Here is a 24,359-nt window from a genome sequence, read left to right as displayed (position 1 = left end):
ATTATTTATGCACTAAATTTCTAGGTGGCCTTTGCTTAAATTCACACCCTTTTAAGACCAGAATAAGGCTTAATTTATTAGTCCATTTTATATGCTTTGGTTAGAAATTTGCATCCACAAGTAACAGAAATAAAAGCAGCCTGTAGACTTACAGAACAATACATTTATTTATTTAATAAGCCTAAGTGGTATATTAAGACGGTGTTAGAATATTAACTATAAATCTAAAATACTAACATACGGGTTAGCTCAGGAGTATGAATCCTTACAATGTTTGGATGTGAGAGCCGAAGCAAAACACCGATTTCCGTCCTCACGATCTTCTTATCGACCTGCAAAACAAGATTCACGTTAACTGGGTGTCTTGTTTTATTCTTATATGCACTTATATCTGTGCATTGTAAATTTTCTGTCAAATTACAAAGTTTGAGTACACCTTAAAAACCATAGTAACAGGCAATTTTCAATGGTTCAGTTCAATAAATGTATTAGTACTGCTCACATTTTGTACACTGTAATAAGCTTTTTCATTTTCAAATATTTACAAGGAAGAATTTGATGTGAAACACTACAAAAATTAAGGTTTCCAGCAAAGTGCACGCAGCCTTGCCTGGGAGTGTGTATTTTTATTTTGCTCACATTTTGTTTGACAGTCATACTGTAATGTATTTCATCAACACATGCGCAACACCAGCACTCTCCCTTTGATAAAGTGCGTAGTAAACAGCAGTGCAGAGGGACTTGATGTGAAATGATCAGAATCCCCTGCCTGTTGTTTTTTGGCTTGAACCTGGAAACACAAAAGCTCAGCAGAAACAGCACTAAATTTTTCCCAGCACTTTCATTTTTAAAATCCATCCTGGGAGCGATCCTTCTCCATTTTCAATTAAATGTGTACTGAGTCAACAGTGTTCATTGTTCATGGTAAAACTACATCATGTCTGGGGGGGGTTTGAAGAGCCACGTGGTCCCAGATCCTTAGATGAGTTTTTCCTGATACCTACCACCAAACAGCAGATGCTTTTATTCAAAGCGATATACATTTTTCAGAAAGCAGCATTAGACAGTCCCAGGACAACTGGGGTAACGGTGACATTATTCTGGGCTGTGAACCAGTGACCTTCTGATCACAGACATAGCAGCCTAACCTGCAGAGCCACATACTGCCCCAACACAAACATGTCCCCTATAGGGTTGTCACAATACTACAATTTCAAACTTGATACTGATACCCAGGAAAGTATTCGATACTCGATACCACTTTCAGGACTGTTTCTGTCTAGTTGCTGATCAACTTTTCTTAGCTTCAATCTGGGACTTAGAATAGAAAAATAAGAAATAATTGTGTTATTCTGTTAAATTGGCACTACTTATTAATGATACAGATGGGCAGGACTGGCAACGTTTGCTGACTAGCTCCCAAGTTAACTTTATCATTTTATTGTCAGCCAAAGTCAATACCTTAATGATAACTTAATTAACAGATGATTAAAGTGGCTCTTGGCCAATTTGGTAATAGTTAGCCCTTCCCTGGTCGTTTGCCTCGTATGTAAAATACTTCCAATGGGCACTTTTGCTTTTTTCATTCTCGACTGAAACTGGTTATTAAGTCCGTTCAGCATCAGAGCTTGCCAGTCAGCTTAGTGTTAACATCAGCCTGCGTTCATGTATTCAGCTGTTAGTGAACTGGAGGGGGGCGAAGATGGTGCCGTCGGTATCGATACTGTTGCAAATGAGTACGTAATCCGACAGTAATTTTTTTGTATTGATTAGTATGGAGTATTGATTTCTTTGACAACTCTACTCCCTTGTCAACATTTGGTCCCCACAAAGTAATATAAAACTAATCTACACACACAAACACAAGCACGCACACACACACAGACACACACACACACTCCTCTTACCATGCTAAAGTTTGCAGTAGAATATGCATCAAGAAGAGCTTGTGATGATAATCTACGAATATTGGCTTTAATCCTACCTCTATCAGAGCCTGTTTCTTGTTTTTGCGATTCCACCATTACGCAGCACTGCAGACTCGCAGCCTGGGATTTCTCCAGTCATGAATTGTTTCTAGCACTGCTCCACCAAGCATAGCTCAGGTACATTGAACAGAGCATCTCTGGGGCCGGGAGTGTTCCCCTGGGGGCTGTGAGAGATGTGCCCTGTCCCCTGTGTCCCAGTTGTGGCCTAGTGTCACCAGCCATGCCCAAAGTGCCTCAGCATCACTGATTGACACTTGATTGCCTCATACATGTTACACACTTACGCTGCAAAGCACAGGGCCTCTTTTGGGATCCCTAACGTGCTGTTAACAGGTTTACTTCTTTGCCTTTTATTTAGCACATAACATCATAAACTCTGGGCTGGTGTGGAGGTACTTTACAGCATCCAATTTAATTAATGCAAAATCTGATCTTTTTTTAAATAAGTGAACTTTGATGACCTCACAAAAAACTAACAAGACAATACTACTACTATTACTAATAAAATAATGATGATGATGAAATTAATCCATCCATCCATCCATCCGCCTGTCTTCTCCCGCACGTAGCTGTGGGGGTGTCTGGACACCATCCCAGGCACCACACGGAAGGGAAACACCCTGAACGGGATGCCAGTCCGTCGCAGGGCTGCTAATAACACCAGCGTTTTTAAGGGAACAATGCAACAGGCAGAGCAAAGTGCATAAGCTGCTTAAAGCCAAATTAAAACATTTCCAGGCAGAAATGGGCCATTGGTGTATGGGGATCAGTTCATTGTGTGCTCTCTGGGAGCAGTGACACGAGTGAGTCACCGTGCCACACCGCACCCGATACTCCAGCAAGCTCCGGACTGGCCGTGGCTCTGTCTCGCTTCAGATCAATTAACACGTGGGATCTTCTGATAATTATAGCGCCTGACTTTAAATATCATTAAAGGCCCATCTGGCTGGGGACCTACAGCCAGAAAGCTCAGGTATTAACAGTGGGGTAATGAGACGCCGTGCTTTTGTTCAGGAATAAACCCGAAATTAGGCGTCTGGTGATTCATGGCCATGTGCGTAAATAAACACAAAGCATTATAAGCTGATATGTACCCTGAAAAGCCAGGCGTGGTGTGTGATTTGGGGGGGGATTACAAGCACAGGTACAGAGGGACATGGCAGTAGGGGAGGGCACCATCACCTCCCCAGTCTAACCTGCAGGCCCTGCTGGTACCTGGAAATGGCTTCAGTGTGGCAAAGATGAGCAAAGTGACCCACGATCCTCACCATGATCTTTCCAGAAAAAAAGGGAACCCCCACTCCCCCCCGCTCCTGCCGACGCCTCACAGGGACACGTCGACATTTAAACCACAAGTTGCAGAACCAAGCCAAAAGAGGCAGTGCTTGCCGCCAGACGTTTCACAGGTGCCGCGAGGGAGGGGCATCTGGGGCTGGGCCTTTTCCATAAATACGTAGCCGCTAAACAAGACATGGCATCGGGAAAGGCCAGACGGAAAGGTCGCGGCACCAGCTATTCCGGAGCGCTCCGGAAGCTGTTGCCCCACCCCCACAGGTGCCAGACACATGCCACATGGCTCTTTGCAAATCCTCGGCGTTTAATTACACGCCTCACCTTCATTGCCGGGCAGTTTTCTCGGGCCTCAGTAGAACCTAAAGTGGGTATAAAGAAGGACTCAGCAGCACCGACGCCCCTCTGGTCAAAAATTCCAAACTGAAAGGAGTCGGACTCTCACCTCTGGTGGCTAGAAATCTGGAGCGAAGATGACATCATTGTAGGAGGAAGAGAGAGAAAACTAAGAAACCAAAACATCCACATGGGCAGCCACATGCACAGTCACATGACAGCGTATATAATGTCACATGACCGATACAACAGCAGAGGGTGAAGACCACTGAGATTACTACCAGCTCAGAATATCCCATAGAAATGCAAACCACCTCATAAAAGATGCCAGTCACCCAGTACAGGCTATTTTCTCTCTCCCCCCTTCTGGCAGACATTACAGGACCATTACCACACATCATACAGGAACCAATGCTATCTGCACGCCAAATCCACCATGTTACTTCATTCCCCAAATCTTGCCTCTGACTCTGCCTTTTCTTGAATACGTACACACTCTGTCTGTATATGCTGGTATTATTTTGTGTTGCTCTTTGTAATTGGCTGTTGTACTTACTGCTTTGCATTTTGTATTTTGTGTTGCATTTATCTGGCAACATGGTCTCCAAGAAGCCCGCGGATAGTGCTACATATGCATGATGATAAAATACACTGACGCTTAAAAGGGCCATATTTCATAGATCATAAATTTATTTTGACAAATTTAAGTATGAATTCAGTTTTTGAATATAGTTGATACAGCCAACCTAAAAATACAGTATGGTATCTAATCGCTGCCTAATTGTTAGATAATTAGCAGCAGCATGGGACAGGCAGCCGTGCGTGACGGCGCTCCCTGTCGGTGTTCCCACGCGCCAGGAGAATGGCGTCCTGCTGACTTCGGACAGCAGGACCTGCCTGTGCCAGCCTATGCAAAAGAGGATATCAAGGCGAATCAAGTCAGTCGAGCAGAGTCAAGTCAAATTGAGTCAAGTCATGTAAAGTCAAGTCAAGTTAAGCCAAGTTGAATCAAGCCAAGTTGGCTTTACTGTCATACTAGTGTTTCCTCTACCATTATATTAGAGGGGCACCTCGCCCCCCCCAATGGCACCTCCCACCCCCCCTTGAAAGTCAAGTTAATTTTATTTAATTTTATTTTCTATATAGCGCCAGGTCACAACAGAAGTAATTTAAGGTTACCTTTCCTGTAGAACAGGTCTATACATTGTCCTTTTATTACACAAACTAAATAGCCTTATGTTATTTATCTTATTTACACAACAGCTTGTCATTTTTGTCTCTACACGGTTGCGCATTTACAATTCTCCTCTGCTCTCTGTATTGCACATGCCGGAGTTCCGCCCCGATGCGCGCACAGACATGTGCACACGTGCACACGCACACACAGGTGAGCACACTCCCACCAGTGGACAGACAGCGCGTTGGAAAATATGTTGTGTGAACTATCTGAAAAGCAGACAAAAATATCTATGTTTTTTTGACTGCTGTCATTAAAAGAAACACATGAACGCCATGAATCCTGTCAGTGTCCGTCTGCCCCACCCCACAAAGCTGTAAACCTAGGAGAAACACTGCATACCATCCATATACAAGTATAGAGTGGCAACATTCCCCAAGAACCGTGGTGCAACATCTGCTGGAAGGCCTGGTGCGGGCCATAGTGCACGCTGAAAGCTCATCTTGCATATTGGAAAGCTGTAGTGAGTGTAGGATGGCTGTGGTGCATGTTGGAAGGCTATGCTGCATGTTCGAAGGCTGTGGTGCACGCTGAAAGACTGTTGTGCACATTGGACGGCTGTAGTGCACGTTGGAAGGATGTGGTGCATGTTCGAAGGCTGTGGTACATGTTTGAAGACTGTGGTGCACGTTGGAAGGCTGTGGTGCACATTGGACAGCTATGATGCACGTTGGAAGGTTGTGGTGCACGTCAAAGCAACTTACCGTTTTCTTCAACATTTTTACAGCATAGGGCTTCTGAGTTCCCTTCTGTCTACATCGAAAGACAACCGACGTGGCTCCCCTGTGAGTGGGCAAAGAAGAGCGGAGACTTAACATCCCCAGAAACTACAAAGGACATCAGACTGTGTACCCCCAGGGCACATAAAAACCCCACCTAAGAAAGTGAGATAGAGAGAGCCTAAAATCAACTGGGTATGAAGGCCAGGATTATGGGTCTTAGAGATACGGGAGGAACCTTTTATTCCAAATACAACAGAAGTATTCAAAAGATACATAAATTTGGGCAAGACAAAAAGATCAAAAGACCAAATATAAATGCTGGAAAAAAAATCTGAGAAAATACACCACAATGGAATTAAAAGTTGTAGCCCCTGACTGCTGATTCAGCTTACAATATGTAGGCCTAATCCAGTTCAGAGGAGGTACAACATTAGACCACTGTACTACAGGGCATAAAACCTTATTCTTGTGTCATTTTCGTATTTGAGAAAGTAACACTTCCACCCCCATGACACTTCCTGTTTTAGCATGGGATGTGTGATGCATAACATGAAAACCAATCCAGCTTTCATTCCAGCAAAAGCATGATGGAGAAACCCTCATGCAATTTCATTCAACTTTGCCATTTTTTTCAACCTCAGGATTTTAGATATTACTATAAGACCCACATATGTCCTGGAAAGGAAACAAAAACCAGACCTGACCTGACCTGAGTGCAAATAGTCAAATACCATTGCATAGCTCGTCTATGCACAGTTGTGCATATATGCTTATGATATTTAGATTAAATCATGTTACAGTAATCCATACACATTAGAAAGCAGTGCTGCGGCCACATTTAACGCAACCAGTTACTCATCTGTAATCATCATCGTTGTTACATACACTCCCGTATTTGTACACCGCTCTGAAAGAAGGATCTGGAAAAACAAGATAAAGGGAATTATATTCACTAAGATAGTGTAGAGAGCCGTGAATGGGGAAGTTGTTTTCTGGGTAAGCCAGTAACCAAAGCTAAAGAAACAGAAGCTTTGAAATTGTCATTACCACCCCCAGTCAAACTAAAAGCCAAGTTTGTCCTCTGGCAGTAAGTACTTATCTAAAGAGGACAGGAGAGAAGCATGCACACCCAGGAAAGCGGGCCAGTATCACTACTTCATCTCCACTGTATATCTGCATATCAAATCCCAGTGGATCCTGGGTGGGTAACAGGATGCCGCAGGATTCTGTCCTCAGTCCGATTCTGATTTTTATCACAGAAATAACAGAGACAATGACATGTGGAACACACTAAAATTACACATCTAAACAGGTTTGGATAGGTTAATGGAGTGGGCAGGTATTCCTTAAAGGATATTGATGGTTTAAGGAAGGCATTCCCAATCGGCCCAAGGAATGCTGGGGGTTTGAGAGAGGGGCTGGTTAACTTCCATCAACAAACCATATATTTTCAAGCAAGGGTAATCTTCTGGCTCGCCAATAAATCCTGCCCCAGTTAACCTGCCCTATCCCCAACCCCGTTCGACAAGCTTTACCAGTACATGAAATTTTTGCACAATGTAGGCCAGTCCGCAATCATCAAACTATTGGAAACCCTTAGTTCAGCAAAAAGTGCGTGAAGAAGTTGTTAAGTGGTGCCAGTTCTCTCTAGCTTCAAATAAAAGTTGCGAGATATGATCTTCCATCCTCTGATCCTGGACAGTCTCACAGGAGGAGTGCCCAGAGTCTAGCAGAGGGCAGGCAGTGGACATGATGTCAGTCCATCGTAGGACAAATGGACACCAAGTTGAGTTTAAGAGAAACTCAGGGGATGCACATGCCTCGGAAAGCGGGTCAATCTCACCACTTCATCTCAGCTGTTTGTCTGCGCTATAGGGGGACAACCTGGCTCCACAGTGCAAATCCATTGAATGCAATATGCTGAATATGCAAGAAGCTGAGGCCAGAGTCGACCCTGCAACCCAGAAGGTGAAGAGGAAGGCAAAGCGTCCTCTAACAACAATTCAAATTCCTGTTTACGTATATCAGTAAGGTATTTTTACGGCATTAAAACAATCGGCCATCTCTACATGTACTTATTATTGTTTTTATATTTATTGTCATAACTGCACTCGTATTTATTGTTTCATTGAAGCACCTTGATTTATATTTGTGTGGTGTTTCATTTGTATTCACCAGAAAGATATGCAGAGTAAGATTTTCATTGCATTATAATTGACTGCTTACTAAGCATATGGCGATAAATTCTGAATCTACACAGTGACTGAGCAGCTGGCGAATGACCGCTTCTCTTCACGGCTCTTTGGTGGATCTGTGACGCTCTCAGTGCAGCTCTTTTCTGTGTCGCCGCTGCCCCCTTAACCACATTTTAACCACTGTTACCGGTCATGTTCTCGTTTTCATTATCTGAAGTGCCTCGTGGTGGCCAAGAGCACTGGCAACTAAACTGGTTTCTTTTAAAGGCCTCGCAGTAAATTCCAGTCACGTTACACTGAGCATATGGGAAGGCACAAAAATTCCGGTGGCATGCAGCATTGTGTAAGCAAGGCAAGCATAACAGCTGACTCCCTCACTAATGCTGCATAGCCCAGCTGAGAGTACAGCTGGGACTAGCGCCCCTGTACCCGTGCCAGTGAGAAATGTTAAAATCAAGACATGGAACTACCAAAGGGGTCGCAAATGTACCATTTATTGTTATGGGGGATTCTAATTAATACATGCATACAACATGCAACATTTTTATGTTCAATCTTGTTTTGAAACAAAGGTTATTAAAAAGCAATAAAAATATAGTATATACTACATAGTATATAGAAACAAGACAGTTAAGGAATTACAAAGAACCACTAAATTACTAATATTAAAACTAATATTAAATCAGATTTTGGAAAAATATTTGTCTTTCACCTCAAAGACAATTGAGGCACAAATCCCAGTGGACGCCAGGCAGGCAGAATGGCATGACAAGGGTCTGTCCTCGGTCTGATTCTCAGTTTTACCCACATAATTTATACAGAGACAGTGACAAGCAGAACACAGAGAAACCACACATCTAAAAATTAGTGATGCACCGATAAGGAAATAATTATGAAAGAGTATTTATTTTTGGTAAGAAAACACCAACTATGGCATACAACAACAGTTCCAGAGCACTATATTTTAGAACTACAGTATATACATCTTATGCATTTATAACATTTATCACAGAGTGATAAGTAATATATTTTGATTTTGCACTGACAGCTGAATTTTCTTTTGTTGCCCAATGCTTGCGTTACTCATTGAGTAGCGTTATTCGGCAGTACTGCACCCTTCTTTATTGGAATGGAATAGTTTTTCAGACACTCTTCACTGTCTGGCCTTAAGATTTGAGCAATCAAATTTGTTCTGTTGAACTGATGTGAAGTTTTAGAAGATCAATGTTTGCAAAATACATTTCTAACATATTGTTGCTAACGTTAAAATAATCCCAGACAGTAGAAATTGTTCTAACTATTTAATATGAGGGTGTGTAAAGCAACGAGTCACTATTTTAAAAGGAATTATTGGCGTTAAATTCGGTTCATTTTTAGATATGGCCGATTGTTGCTGTATAGGTTGATACCGATAGTTGGCCAATAGAATCGGTGCATCTCTACCTAAAATGTCTGGAAATGATTATGAAGTGGGCAGGGACTCTTTAAAGGATATTGCTGCTTTAGGGAAAGTTCAGCAAAGAGCATCAAGAAGTTGTAATGTGAGGGCAATTCTCTTCAGCCTCAAGTAAAAAGTTACTTAGGACAGACATGACCGATCCAACTTCTATCCTGTTATGGAGGAAAGACTCGCAGCAGTGGTGCCTAGAGGCCAGCAGAGGGCTGGGGGTCATTTTGGACAAGATGCCAGTCCATCACAGGACATACAGACCACAGTAAACTCAGATATGGAAATGCGAGGTAACTGTCCTACACATTGAGCCATATGATTCAAATATACAAAACACAAGGTCTAACAGTTTTATCTGAAAGCACTGATTTAAAAACAAGCAGACAGAGCCTAGTTGGAAGTCAGTTTGATTAAAGACACTAAAATGTTACGTAAAGTATAGCAGTAAGCCTTTAGCAGATTTTTTTTGCGATAATTCACAAAGTAATCTTATTTGCTTACCCAGTCTGACAGACACTCAGTGTATTGCTATCCTAAATAACAGCATTACCTAGAATTTTAAATGCAACATTAATTTGCTGTTTTGTTCTAACAGATAGTTATAGGACTTTCTTTATATAAGATTGTTTTATTTTAAAAATACCTCACACAGGAGAATAGCTGGTGCACTTATTTATAATTGCGGACACAGTAAATGACCACTTTGCCTTTGTCCCATAAACACCAACATTTTTCATATGCAAAACACTCCCTCGTTCTGCACATACCTTAAATAAAGGACAAGTCTGGACTATTCGTTTTATGAAGAAGCTGCACTCATTATGCAACAAATCTAATTAGCTGACTTTACATCCTGGTGCACACTGTTTGTCTAAAGTACTGCTCTCCTGGGTTAATTTCTGCATGAAACACAGCATATTTTTACACAGTCGTTTTGCACTGACCTTGCTTGACTTACAATTTCCACCCACTTTCAAACAAAACATGGTCCAAAACATGTTCATGCATCTGTTGTTGCTGCCACGTGACCACAGAATAAAGAAAAGTATCCAGCTCCATCCATCCATCTTCTAATCACATACCCATAACACACACCATCATACATGATGGATGAATTAGAGGTGTCAGTCTACCTAACTGAACTATCTTTGGACTGTAGGAGGAAACCCACACAATATAGGGGGGACATGCAAACTTCCCACACAAAGAGCAGAGTCGGGATTCATAGCCTTATCCAGGAGGCCTCGGGCACCTTCCACAGATCCAGGAACTGCAAATCTCATTCTTATTATGTGAGGCAGGACACTAAGGTTCAGATAACTTGCGATGTTACACTTCAGTTTTTCTTCCTGGCTGATTATTTCATTAAGTCTTAGAAGACAGGTGTCCTCAGCAATTCTGGCCAAACCGCCTTTAGACGTGCACTGTTTCTAGGATCACCGATACATGCCAACGGTCGGCATGCAAGGGCTGACACGACACCTTTGCTTACAGAAGGCGGCCATTTCTACTTCCCCTAGAATGCCTTGCATGGAAAAAAGGAAAAACTGGAGATAGAATGCTGCAATTAGGATTCAAACCTGCGTGGGGAATAGCCGTTGGATTGCCATCGCGGCCACCGGTAAAAGAGCTCTTTGTGTGCTGAAGCAAAACATTTGCATTGTGCAATGTGCCGTTTAATCGGAAAGTGTCAAATCAGAATGCTTACCTATTTCTTTGAGGGGACATGAGACCTCAGCACTTTCATCAGCAATTTAACATAAAAGCTTTGTCTGTTGGTGCTACAAGCCACCTCACGGGTGATTTGAATAGAGCTGATGCTGCGAACAGGATTCAAACCTGTGTGGGGAAACCCCACTGGATTTAAAGTCCACCTCTCAAATACTGAACAGAGCATTTTCAGTGTTCATATACATCTTTCTTCCACAACTATCCTGCTCCAGACAAGGGAATGCTTGAGATGTAATATCTGCTTCCCTTGTACATTATTTTGGACGTAAACGTCTGGTAGGCCTAAATAAACAAATGGAAATGTAGCCCATTATGTGGTTTTACTGAGTGCATATAAAGTCAGTATCACTTTTTTGCTCTTTCACTGATGAAAAGCAATGCTTGGGATGGAAATACAAAATTCATGTTGTAGAAAAAAATCCACTTAACTACTGAGGTATTTTTACAGTTTGAGTTGTGGAAACTCTATTGTATCATTGATTCATTTCCCATGAAGATTGCAGTGACCATCAGCCTGAATTGGGAGGTTGCTTTAATGTGGCAGGGCCTCGCACAGCTTCTCCGGAACATCGCTCTGCATCAACAGTCAGTCCACGACTCGTATATGAACTCAGTCACCTGCATTCTGTGCATGAAGGAGACCCCACCCTGGTAGCAAGTCAATTACGGAAGCGAATCGATACTGCAATGCAATACTGGGGGAAAAATGGAGAGGAATGTTTTAAACAATAATGATCAGCATCTCAGTACTGAATTTCGAAACAAAACTGTTTGTCTATATTTACAAAACTAAATCAAATTTTAATTGCACCGGCACCATTACACATGACCTCATCTAAAGTGAAAAGACTAATAAACTAGGATCTACATGGAATTATTTACTGTCCAGCCAGCCATCCATCTTCAGGTTTCTCATGCTGATCAAGGTTACAGGGGGGCTGGAGCCCCCCCCCCACACACACACATGCAGTACAGGGCACAAGGAGGGGGAACAGCCTCAATGGGAAAACATTTCATCACAGGGCACATATGTAATTTTGAGACACCCATTCAGTTAACTGTTCGTTGCAGGGCCAACACAGGATCAGAACCAAAACAAATATGCGACATAAAATCAATTGCCATTTTTACTATGACAGATTCTGTGTTTAAACTCAAGCATTAACTGTCAATTAGCCAAATTAAAAACTATGGCTGGGAATCAATAAAAAAGTTTTCTGTGATTAATTGTGAATAATCACACCTAATATTAAAACTTATAATCATAAATTTTTATTTGTTGAATCACAAAATTAATGTAGAATTAACACAAACAGGAGCACATGGGTTATTTTCACAAACTCATTACTATAACATATTAACTTTCTCTAGTTTTAAAAATGAGTTTGAAGACAGACTTAAAATTAGACAACTTTTTTGTGTAAATTGTCAATTTTGCCTCTGGGGTATTTAATCAGTTTTGTTATGTTACCATTTATTTCTGTAATAAACAAAAGTATTTCATCAAATTCAGGCGAAGAGTTCCTAAGACGAGAATTTAAAAAATAATAATAATGAGATATTGAGCAAAAATATACATCTTATTGACAGGATCGGTCCCCGTCTCCTTCTTTGGCCAGCAGGTGTCGCTGGCCATCCTGTTCTTTCCTTGGTGATTCCCTTGGTTTAGCACGTTCTTATGGTTTTCTCCCATTCCCTGGGCCGCTGCGTGGCTGAATGGGTTGTGTGCAGAGAACTGTACATCCCTATTGCTGTAGGTTTGAGACAGGCCAGTGTCATTTTGGACAGAGTACTTTGAGTTTTGTTTCCCCCTTGTTAATTATCATGTGTACATGTAATTAAATACTCGTCCTTGTCTTGTGTTTTAGTTCCTGATCATCCCTGTTTCCCCTGTGTTAATATTTCCTGGTATTTAAGTCTTTAGTGTCTTATGATTGTTAATGACCCTCACATTTTCCTAAAGCCCCTAGTCCTTAGTGTTTGGTTTATTTGTTACCACTCACACCTGTTCCTTGTTCAGACCTCGTCATCTCTATATATGAGCCTGCCAATGCCCTGTTCCTCTATCCGTGTTACATGAATGTGTAGGTGTTTAATGTGGTACTTGCTTTTGTTCCCCTGGGTATTACTCTGTGTTTGGTTTAGTCATTGTTATTTCTTGTTTAGCCTTCCTACCTTTGGTTTTGACCCCTTGAGAACCACTGAAAGACTTCAATAAAATAATACAGATATTGCAAATTACGATATTTTATCCTGTGCATGCCTCCTTCTGGTAATCATTTTAAAGCAAAATAAAAGAGATAACATCACCTTCACCGTGAGATGCTAACTGAATGTTTTGATTTTAGCATTGAATTCTGGGATCTTGTGCAACGTCTCAACCTTGTTGTTTATATCAAAGTAGGAATAATTATAGGTCTATATTAAAATCTATGCTCATACTATTCTCCCATCTGGGTAACAAAATACTGCATGCATTAAGACAATCAAACTTTAAAATTAACGCAATGCATTAACACGACAAAACTTAAAGTCTTATATTTTCTGTCTTTCTTTCCTCCTTGCACGGTTTATCAGTTAACATATCGATATCAGCTGATGTTCACGTAAACTCAAGACTCTGGCATCAGTCCAACCTGTCTTGGTCTTAGTCAATACTGCTGACAACACTTAGACCAGGGTTATTCAACTCACGGTCCTCGAGGTCCGAGCACTGCTGGTTTTCCAGCCTTCCTTTACCTGTCAGTCAGATGTGAAGCCTCTGACCAATCAGAATCAGTAATTATTAAACAACTACCTGGGAGAACTGAAAACACGACCTGGATTTGGAATCGAGGTCCAGAGTTGAAGAACCCTGACTTAGAGTTTAGTCAATATTCAGTTAGCATTTCCAGAGCTAAAAACACAACTACTATAAAATTGTAGATAATCGCATTAGGCAATCAGCCATTTTCAGTAATGCAGGGCAAGGAATTTCGTCGGCTCATTCAGCACTTAGAACCTCACTGCATCCTCCCACGTCGGTGCTGCTTCGCTGACATCTCACCACCTGCATTATATCATGTGGCTGCTACACACATTCATGGGAACCTAAAAAGTCATCAGAGACATCAGTTTCATTACAGATTTGTGGAGCTCAGATGTTAGCTGGTTGTCAACATTGATTATTGTAATATTAGAGAACAATGTTAAAAAATAAATAAAATTTCGTCATCAGTGCACCGTTATTTCTGCTGTCTGTCAAATAGCCTTTTGGTCCTGAGACCACAGATGATCAATGGCACCCTGGCACCAAAGATCACAAGGATACAGCAGATCCCATGTGGTCCAGTATTCAGTTCAATCGTCCACATCTGGTGTCCTATGTCCAGCTCCAGCTGCTAAACCTCAACCAAACCAGATCATGCTGCATACTCTACAAAGGTGTATGGGAGGAACTTTCAGTTAACAGTTCAAAAGTCCTGTTTCTTAAGTAGAAATATTACTGTTCACAGCACTGCAAATTTTTGTCATAAAAATACAGCATTAAAATCTTGACAGACTCTTGGACATCCGTCCTAGCAGAATGACACCAGAAATATTATTAACTTATATTTAAAGAGATTCTGTTTCTTGCTTTAAAGTAACTTATTTAGTGTTGTTATAACAGAGATTTTCACCAAATAACGTATTCATAGCCATGTGACGTGAGGTGGCCACTAATTCATACAATTAAGTGGAGAATTCTGTCATCATGCAGGTGTCCTATGTATGGTGAACAGGTTTAGAACGGGCAGATTAATAGGGTAGGTTTAGAATGGGCTGATTCATATTTTCTGTACTGTACAGAAATGTTGTTTTACAAAGCTAAACACGCTGATTGACAGAGAACAACCAGGAATACTTCCAAATGATCACAATCGGAACAATACTGATAATTTGCTAATTACTCTCTGCAGACTTCGAACACAAACTAAAACCAGGAAGCCCTGGCCAGCACTAACCAAGCGCATCACATCCATGATCCCATCATGAGACACACACACACACACACACCAACTCTGATTAGCTTCCCGCTATGGATTTCATCCATGGGCTGCAACCGCCTGTGAAGCCATGGGAGAGCTTCTCAGCCAAGCACAGGTCCATCTACCCACTGCTTCCTGAGCATAATCACCCACACGCTGGGGCGGCACCGACCTCCCCCCCCCCCCCCCCCCTTCGGAAACATTGGCCTGATTCACCGTGTGACTGTCGCTCAAATGCATCTGGGAATTCACCCAGTTTCTTCTCCCTTACTTACATAATTACTGCCAGGAAAATCCGTGGAAAATGTTTTTGAAAACTACAGCATATACAGGGATGCAGAGAAACCGCATTTGAAATGTGGTAAGCGGGTCACAGAACATGGCAGGCCTGTCCTCTGCTGTACACGGGAATATTATGTAACCTGATTCAAGGTGTTCACCAGCACTCCTTAAAACTTCAAAGAAAACCTTCTTACTTCACAGATGAAAATAACAATTTGGCCAAAATAATGCAAGTCCTACAGGAAACCCCAGAGGATGAGGGACATTTAACCTGGACAATTATCACGTTGCCTTTCCGGAGAATTCTGAAATGTGTGAATGCTGCAGGGCCGGTCCGACAGAGACAGGAGGCACGCTGAACAAAGCCGAGCGTGCATGATCTCCCAGCAGGGGGCGCAATTACCTGGATGACGGAACAGCTCACGCACAATAGAGCCAATCAGAGCAAAGCTGATATTACCCAGGAGTAACACTGTTATCCTAGCAGGCAAAGATAAACCCTCCACATAAATACACATCTACTCCTTCTAAAGTTTTTCAAGACAGTATATTTTTGTACAAAAACAATGTGACAGGCTGTATGCCCTGTGAGACTGATTTCATTTTCAAACCCTTATACAAAATTTCACTTAGAGACCTTTAGAAAGAATTGATTTATAAAACTGCACATTAATAAAATGCAGTCAACCCATTTCTGAAATTATTTTAAAAAAAATATTGAAACCATAGACAGTTAAAAGTATATAGCTATTTATTATTATATATAGCCATTCATTATGCACTTAAATAAAATCATTACTTTTATAAACTAAAATGAATAAGTGAATGTCTCTGTGTATCCAAACGGATACAATAATTTTATGGAGCTGATTGTATACTGTGGAATTAGTGCACACTAGGCTGATATTCTGATACCTCATCCATGTCACAATGTTACAGACTGAAAGGATAAAACAGCTTTTATTGCTGTGAAATACAAAACTAAATCTAGTGTAAAAACCAAGCAAATTATTTATTCATCTGGCTCCGGAGATAATATGTCTGCTTATATATGCACTTCTGAGAGTAATGAAAACATCACACTTTTCCCTCTGTAATTACACTATTGAATCCTGTAGCGACAGTCGCCCCCCCCCCCCCGGCCCACCTGTCTCCCACACACACCAGATGTTCAGACTCATTCATGGTTTTTCCGTAACTTTCCTATCACCATTATTCAGCCCCGCTGGGTCCTCATTACCGCTTCTCCTCCGGAAGCTTCTGGATCTGCTTCAGGATCCTAGCAGTCACTCCGACATCTCCAAAGGCATCTCCTGTCACTTTAACGCTAACAAGACTGCACTATTTTCCTTCCTCTAGCCGATTTTCCATCTCCCGTTTCCCATCTACATAAATTAAAAGCATTTCCAGCATTTGCATGGGAAAAAATGCACAATTAAGCAAATTTATGCTGTTAGAGCAATCTGTAAACAGTCATATTTTAGGTTGAAATATTTTCCAAGCGCAGGTTCTGCATGATTGTCAAACATAAGAAAAGGTTTTCCTTACAGAAGTGCGCGGGGTTGAGGAAGATCAACCCTGAAATGAAAGTAGGATACTGACATTACAAAGATATGGCACTATGAACTTATCTGACAATATTATTAATTAAATTTGGTATAGGCTCTGTAGTGTCCACTTTATAGTTGATCTTATCTGATGCAAGCATTTAAGCAAATTTTGTACTGCTATTTAGCTATACCACATACTTAGAATTATTTGGGGTGGATGGGGGTTTACACAAACAATCACAGAAAATTCAGCACAAAAACAGTAAAATTCTGATTCTCTGCAAATATACATACGCTTCTAACGTTTTAAGAACAGTACAGAAACCATGTACATTTCCTTCATACAGCAGACACTTTTATCAAAGGCACTATACAGTTTTCCCTGGAGCATTTGAAGGCCTTTTTAAGGGCCTTGAGCCCTTGGTGACATCATACTCTCAACCATGGGATTCCAACCCTCAGCTTTCTGATGACAGGCACAGCTGCCTAACCCACAAAGCCACACACAGGTGTGCGAATGATTGTGATGAGGGGTGAAATTCATGCACGTAAATAAAAAAAAAACAGGCATTCTGTGTGAGGCTAGTAGTGAAATACCGGTTCCTGATGCCCCCGGCATGCCTGGCCCCCAGAGGGCACGCTGGCTCTGCTCCCTGGCAGACCTGGAGCTCTATTTCAGTCATTAACTCCATGGCAAGAGGCTCACGTCCAATTATTATAAAATAAGGCATCAGTTTCCACAGCTACGAGAATTCGCCATTCCGTGTTTCCTTCCCAAGCAGATTTATGGGCTACACATGGTAACTATTCGTTATTTTCTAGTATGTCATGAATATGTTTACATAATCGGCCTACTAACAAGGCTGGAAAATGCTATAACCCTCAACCCGAGCCACTAAAACCCACCAACCACTCACTGCTGTTCCAAAAGATGTTGTGGCAATTAACAGTCAGAAATCCAGCCATTTCCCATAACCTCTCGCCTAAGGATGGGTCATGGTGAACCAGAAACACAGGGCACAAGGCAGGGGATACCCTAGACAGGAGTCCAGTCCATCATGGGGGGGGGGTGGTCACATACAAACACATGAGCTACACATGTGCAGCCCAGAGCTGTCACCCTACCTAACCAACTGCTGAACAACCAATTAGAATACAGTACCTACCCACTGCTTAAACAATGATGGTACTGTATCTACCCACTGAGTAACCAATGATGATTAATCTCAAGAAACATTCAGTGAAATGTAGACAATGGCATTGTCACTACTGGAAAATCTGCACTCTCTCCCAGTGTGTGTGGAGTCTGCACTCTCTCCCTATGTGTAGAGTCTGCACTCTCTTCCCCTCTCTCTCTGCGTGAGTAGAGTCTGCACTGTCTCCCTGTGTGTGCGTAGATCGTACCCTCTCCCTGTGTGTGTAGAGTCTGCATTCTCTCCCTGCGTGTGTGGAGTTTGCACTTTCTCCCTGTGTGTGAGAAGTTCACATTCTCTCCCTGCGTGTGCGGAGTTTGCACTTTCTCCCTGCGTGTGCGGAGTCCGCACTCTCTCCCTGCGTGTGGAGTTTGCACTTTCTCCCTGCGTGTGCGGAGTCCGCACTCTCTCCCTGCGTGTGTGTAGTTTGCACTTTCTCCCTGTGTGTGAGGAGTTCACATTCTCTCCCTGCGTGTGCGGAGTTTGCACTTTCTCCCTGCGTGTGAGGAGTTCACATTCTCTCTCTGCGTGTGTGGAGTTTGCACTTTTTCCCTGTGTGTGAGGAGTTCACACTCTCTCCCTATGGGAAGTTTACACTTCCCATAGGGATTACCCAGATGAGTGTCATTTCTGTTTTTCACTAATTTAGCCTATGTGGATGATGAGTGAGCTCCTTTATCAAATATGCAGTGTTAGGTAAAAGAAAAGTGACTGATATGCAAAGATAGAAATATCTGCAAAGTACAACAGACCTTAAGATGTTAAGAAGCACATTACAAGCTTCAGTGTTTCCTTTGAACACAAACACTGCTAGACAGAAGAGGCCATATTGTGCTTATTAACAGGAATAGGCTGAGCATGTGAATGCTGACCAAACCACAAACCATTTGTGAAAATCTGATTTGTTAACTGTGGCTGGCGGTTAGCATGGTGGAGTGACTGGGTGGTATGTGTGGCATACATGGTATGTATGGTATGAATGAAAAAACAAGAACTGTCTGTTACTGACATGAGCAGACCCCAGCAGTATCCATGACAAGACCTGTCTCGTTGCATGATTCCCTTTCTTATGGTCCTTAAGTAACCCACTGATTCTCCCCGTTTTGTATTAGATCAACATAATTGTTGATTATTCCCTACTCTGTTCCACATTAATATTCCACCGATTGTGACCCTGGTCACACATAATCATTGTGCTGATATTGTGCAATGTTCAGACACCCAGTAGAAGATATTCAAAACCCAAATGAATATTTCACTACTGAGACAATAAAGATCATAGCGATCCTAAAGATACCACAGCAATATTAGCAAGATTTAACCATAATGGATGCACACCATTAATGGGTATTGATGATCATGTGCGTGCTGGTCATGCTTAACATCCCTCCTTCTGCCCCCACAGAAGGATTTTCAGTTGCATTATATCACCAATGCTTACCCACTGAATCCCTTAATATACAAAAATGTGCTGTTCATTCAGCCTGCATAGAATGATTTCTTGTATAACATGCACTTTATTACTTCTTTTTGCGCATGTTCACACTATGAGGTGGTTTATGCACAGGATAGGCTCCACAACCCAAACCTGAGCCAAAAGCACAAGCAGAGCATACCCTCAGAGACATTTAGCCAAGGTGAGCTCCTTTTTTGTTGGAGATTCTGTTGGACAAGGGTCTCAGATTTCCCATAACTTACTCTTCAAAGTGTCATTCATCTAATTATTATTCATCGCCTTATGTAAGTACACACCCACGTTTAGGATATAAAATAAAGCCTTTAACGGCAATCATTCTGAAAAGCTGCTGTCTGGCTGATTGCTCCACGCCGGATCGACTCCTATAGCCACCGCAGTTCTTATTATGTTATCAAACTATCTCTGTCATCGCTAAGGTGGACATGTGCTTCACGCGAAGCTGTAGCAGGCTAGCATCTAGCAAAACAGCAATGCTGTCCAGGGCCAGCTGACTGTGTCTTGAATTAATCCGTTTACGTATACACTCAGATTCAGGCAGCTACATCTGGTCCTGACTGGGCTGTACTAATGAAATTTTCTCACTGCTACTTTTTAATCATCAAACAAACTGATCTAGATTCAGGAACTGCTCAGAGAGTCATTCTAAAAATATGGATTGGTTTCTCCAACTGCAAGCAGATGTCTAGCAAGTCACCAACTTCAACTCAATGAAAATACTTAATAAAAAGCATGGACGGCTGACAGATTATATGCTGATGTCCCATACGGGTGACCCCAATGTCGTGGCCCAGTCTGCCCAACATCCTGTATGGGCGACCTCGGCCTTGTGACCCAGTTAGTCTGATGTCTCGTACAGGGTGACCCCAGCCTCATGGCCCAATTAGCCTGATGTCCTATACAGGGCAACCTTGGATCGTGGCCCAGTTAGCCCGCCGTCCCTACAGGGAAACCCTGGCCTCATGGTCCAGTTAGTCCGATATCCCATACAGGGTGACCCCAGCCTCATGGCCCAATTAGCCTGATGTCCTATACAGGGCAACCTTGGATCGTGGCCCAGTTAGCCCGCTCTCCCATACAGGGCAACCTCGGCCTTGTGACCCCGTTAGCCCAACGTCCCTACAGGGTGACCCTGGCCTCGTGACCCAGTTAGCTCAACGTCCCCAAAGGGTGACCCTGGCCTCGTGGACCAGGTAGCTCCACGTCGCTGCAGGGTGACCCTGGCCTGTAGCCCAATTAGCCTGACGTCGCATACAGGGCAACCCCGACCTTGTAGCCCAACGTCCGATATAGGATGACCCCTGCCTTGTGGCCTAGTTAGCTCGATGTCCCATTTAGGGTGACGCAGACCTCATGGCCCAGTTAGCAGACATCCCATACGGAGCACCCTTGGCCTTGTGGTTCAGTTAGTCCAATATCCCATACAGGTGACCCTGACCTTGTAGCCCAACGTCCCATGCAGGATGACCCCAGTCGTGTGGCCTTGTTAGCCCGATGTCTCATACAGGGTGACCCTGGCTTTGTGGCCCAGTTAGCCCGACGTCCTGTGCAGGGTGACCCTGGCCTCATGGCCCAGTTATCCTGATAATGCAATGAAATGCCTCAGTGCGCGGCACAGTGCTTCCCTGCACGTGGATTGCCAAACCACAAACACTCCACTGAAAATGCTCTCTCGGTACATCTCGGTAAAACTCTAGGCGGCTTGATACAGCTTAGTACAGCTTGGTTCAGCTCATCACAGCTCGATATGGCTTGTTATGGCACAGTACAGCTTGGAATGGTGCAGTACGGCTGGACAATGGCAACACTTTTACCCGTGCCAACACGAGGCACACCCCCTGCTGGCTACCAACCTGTCACTTCCCTGCCTTTTGCAAAGTGACATTTTAGTATATTGTGCAGATGATCTTTTTGTGAAAACCAGGCTCCACGTGCCCATGATTGTGAGATAAAGTGAGATGCTTCTGAAGGTGTTACTTTACACTGAAAGAGACTGCCCTGTTATTAATCGTTAACCTCATCAAAGGGAAGAAGAAAGGAAGAACACAGGGTCAGGTCCCATTTAGGGCTAAAACCAAGACAGGAATGAACACAAGACATTTCAGTTAAAAATATGACACTTCTGAACGGTAATACAGGACTTGTCTCTAAAATTAATGACCAAAGCTGTAGTACTAAAGATTAACAGAAACCATTACAGAAAATACAGAGAAATAGTGCACTTCAGTTTCTGCATTATCAGCTGTGCTTGCCTTGGACTGGTTCATGGGTTTGCACCAAGACCATTAATTTATCTCAGGTGCAGGCGACTGTGTGCAGTGCTACCATGATTTGCTATGTATGCCATTTAAAAATGAGTGCAAACAAAAGGCACAGACTTTATTATTCTCACATGACCTAGAAGTAAACACACCCCAGGAGCTCAGATCCACAACAACCACAATTTGCACGACATAATTAGCTTTCTAAGCTCAGGTCTGCAGTTCCCCAAGCTGCAGTAACTACCGATCAAATCTCCGAGCATGAACCCCAGGGGAGGTCATAGTGGATAAACCTTTACTGAACAAACAGCTCACAGGGCCTAAATAAATAATCTGACTTTCAGAATAGGGTTAAGAGCCCAGGTTTGACAGATACTTACTATTACAGCTATTAAGACAATAAAGGGTGAACTAATGCGATTGCTCTAAAATAATAAAGTACATAAAATGAGAATCCAGGATCCTTAAGATTCTTAAATAAAACACACAAAACCACAAATGCTCCTGGATACAGCTTTGTCATTGTACTGGACAAGGCATATCATGTTCATCAATTGTGATCCCTAATTTCATATCCCAGCACAACATGACACTTTAAATGTCAATTAATGTTTGTTTTGAAGCTGCAAAGATCACAAAGATCAGCAGTATATGCTCTAATGTTATGTGCCTGTCCTTATTTAATACTCAATCATTCTTCTTTGTATCTCACTGACAGTTCATAGACTCTAAAGGAAAAAGTCATGTAATGTTTACAGCAGTAAGAGTAAACGTGGGAGTCTCTTGTTTTCTTGTGTACTTTCTTTCTCTCCTGCGTTTCACATTCCCATGCGCCCCATCAGCTGAGAAAACCATTTGCAGGCGCCGGAGCAAACTGCAGCAAACACTTGCAGGAAGCTGTGGTGAGACACTCTGCAAGCGCAAGGTGTGACATTTGAATCAGTATGAGAGCGCGAGCCTGGGAGAGGGCGCGCGTGCGAGAGGACGACCGACGGCGCGCGCCAACGGCTCGCGCTTCGCATCTACAACATTACATCAAAAGTGATTAACTCAGCAAATGCATCTTGCAGTAACCAAACGTGTCGGACATAATAATGCGCAAAACTGCTTAAAGCGATATAACATTATGACATTCCTGTTCCAAGATAAAGTAATCCGTAACATTATGCATCAATAGAACCAAAGGAAATGCCTCAGACGACTGTTACCCTGTTCCAAAGTAAAAGGCGTCCTATTCGTACTGTTTTTGGAAGAGACGTGTATAAAGCATTGTATAATAACTAGCGCTTACCGTCCCAATTCGGACTGCAGCTCGTAGTAATCTGCAAGCGTCTCCTTTTTTGAGCCATCTATCCAGTATTCTGAAGCCGCCCCTGAACTGGAGGAGGGCATGGTGACTTTCAGCATCCCCAGCTCTTCGATCAGATACACGGAGCCGTATTTGCAGCGCCGATCCGCGGTTTCACACACTTGCGATGCAGAGAACAGCTACCTCAGATTCAGACGCGGCCGGCGAAATGCAAATCTCGTCCAAAAAGAAGCCGGCAAATAAGTAGAATTGTCACCGCGTGGAGGAAACGCCGTTTATGCAGCAAGGAGAATGAAGGCAGGAAAAGTGCACTGAAAAGGTACTTTGTGATGCTGCTTATCTTCCCATTGCTACTGTAGCAGCACCATACAGCGGCCAGAGGAGCACAGGAGCCAACATTGTGAGGAGCTAAAGCCTGCGTTACAGCCAGGCTTCCACCGGGTCTTAAAGCTTCCCATGTAACCACATGAAACAATACAACAAACATGAATATAATCATCACGTCATATTGCTATTATAAAAATAAATTACGCAATCATGACCGGAAGCTAACTACCAGACCAAAGTGATCAGTTGTAAAGGTATTACAATATGTATATGATCAACATATGAGTATATCGGATATCTTTAATTTATTCGATTAATTTTATTATTGATAACGTGATTTACATGGCGACGGCCAGACAGTGGTTGCAGAATGAACAAGATGTTACACTGCATTATAGCCCTAGGTGGTTAACATACATTTACGCAGTATGGGTTTTAGACATCTTAGCTTTCTGAAACTAGATTTGATCGTGTAGCATGAGCAAACAGGTCACACACATAACATCATCATAAGAACTTAACATCTTAAGCTGGACCCCCTCGCATCTCCCTTCGCGTTCTCGTTTTTGATGTAGTTCTTTTATGAAAGTGGCTTAACTTTTCAAAATAATAATAATAATTTTACAAATCTATAAATGAATGATCCATTAAAGTATACACATGTACAGTGAATTTTGAAAACTAACACCTTTCCCGCACTTTCTGGCCTGTTAATTCTCAATGTGTATCTAGTAAAAAAACCAGGTCACGGTTCGTTTCCATTTGTTAAAAGAAAAACGGAAGTCAGTGTACCGTGTGTTATATTTAACTGCAGAAAAACAAGGCATGTTCGTGAATTCAAGTAAAATATAATTGTTAGAAAGGCTTGCAGACTCAGATGTGAAAGGGTTTGATGGCACACAGCCAATGTATCTAGACAGGCCTGCAGTAAATTTTAACCTGAATATTCACCCTCAAAGCAAGGTTATTATTTTAGAACATTCACGTTGTGACCAACACGTCTATAT

The 24,359-nt window shown here is 42.4% G+C and overlaps 1 protein-coding gene across 3 annotated transcripts in view; it reads right to left on the bottom strand.

Moving 5' to 3' along the window:
• The window catches only part of camk4 (calcium/calmodulin-dependent protein kinase IV), a 45,832-nt gene extending 22,341 nt beyond the window's left edge, over nucleotides 1-23,491 (bottom strand). Inside the window, exons 1-3 of one of the 3 annotated variants that reach the window (XM_023797053.2) lie at nucleotides 23,008-23,491; nucleotides 5,556-5,634; nucleotides 270-332 (exon numbers count right to left, since the gene is read on the bottom strand). In XM_023797053.2, coding sequence (XP_023652821.1) covers nucleotides 270-332; nucleotides 5,556-5,634; nucleotides 23,008-23,123 — 258 coding nt within the window. In that variant the 5' untranslated portion in view covers nucleotides 23,124-23,491. Of the gene's footprint in view, nucleotides 1-269; nucleotides 333-639; nucleotides 664-3,602; nucleotides 3,625-5,555; nucleotides 5,635-23,007 lie in introns of those variants that run through there. The other 2 variants (XM_072714882.1, XM_023797072.2) reach the window with 2 other exon arrangements.
• Between the last annotated feature and the right edge of the window lie 868 nt (nucleotides 23,492-24,359).

The sequence above is a fragment of the Paramormyrops kingsleyae genome, chromosome 7 (assembly GCF_048594095.1).
Source record: "Paramormyrops kingsleyae isolate MSU_618 chromosome 7, PKINGS_0.4, whole genome shotgun sequence".
NCBI classification, from domain to species: Eukaryota; Metazoa; Chordata; class Actinopteri; order Osteoglossiformes; family Mormyridae; genus Paramormyrops; species Paramormyrops kingsleyae.
Note: the sequence above shows the minus strand (reverse complement) of the source record. Positions and strands in the feature narration are given on the sequence as shown.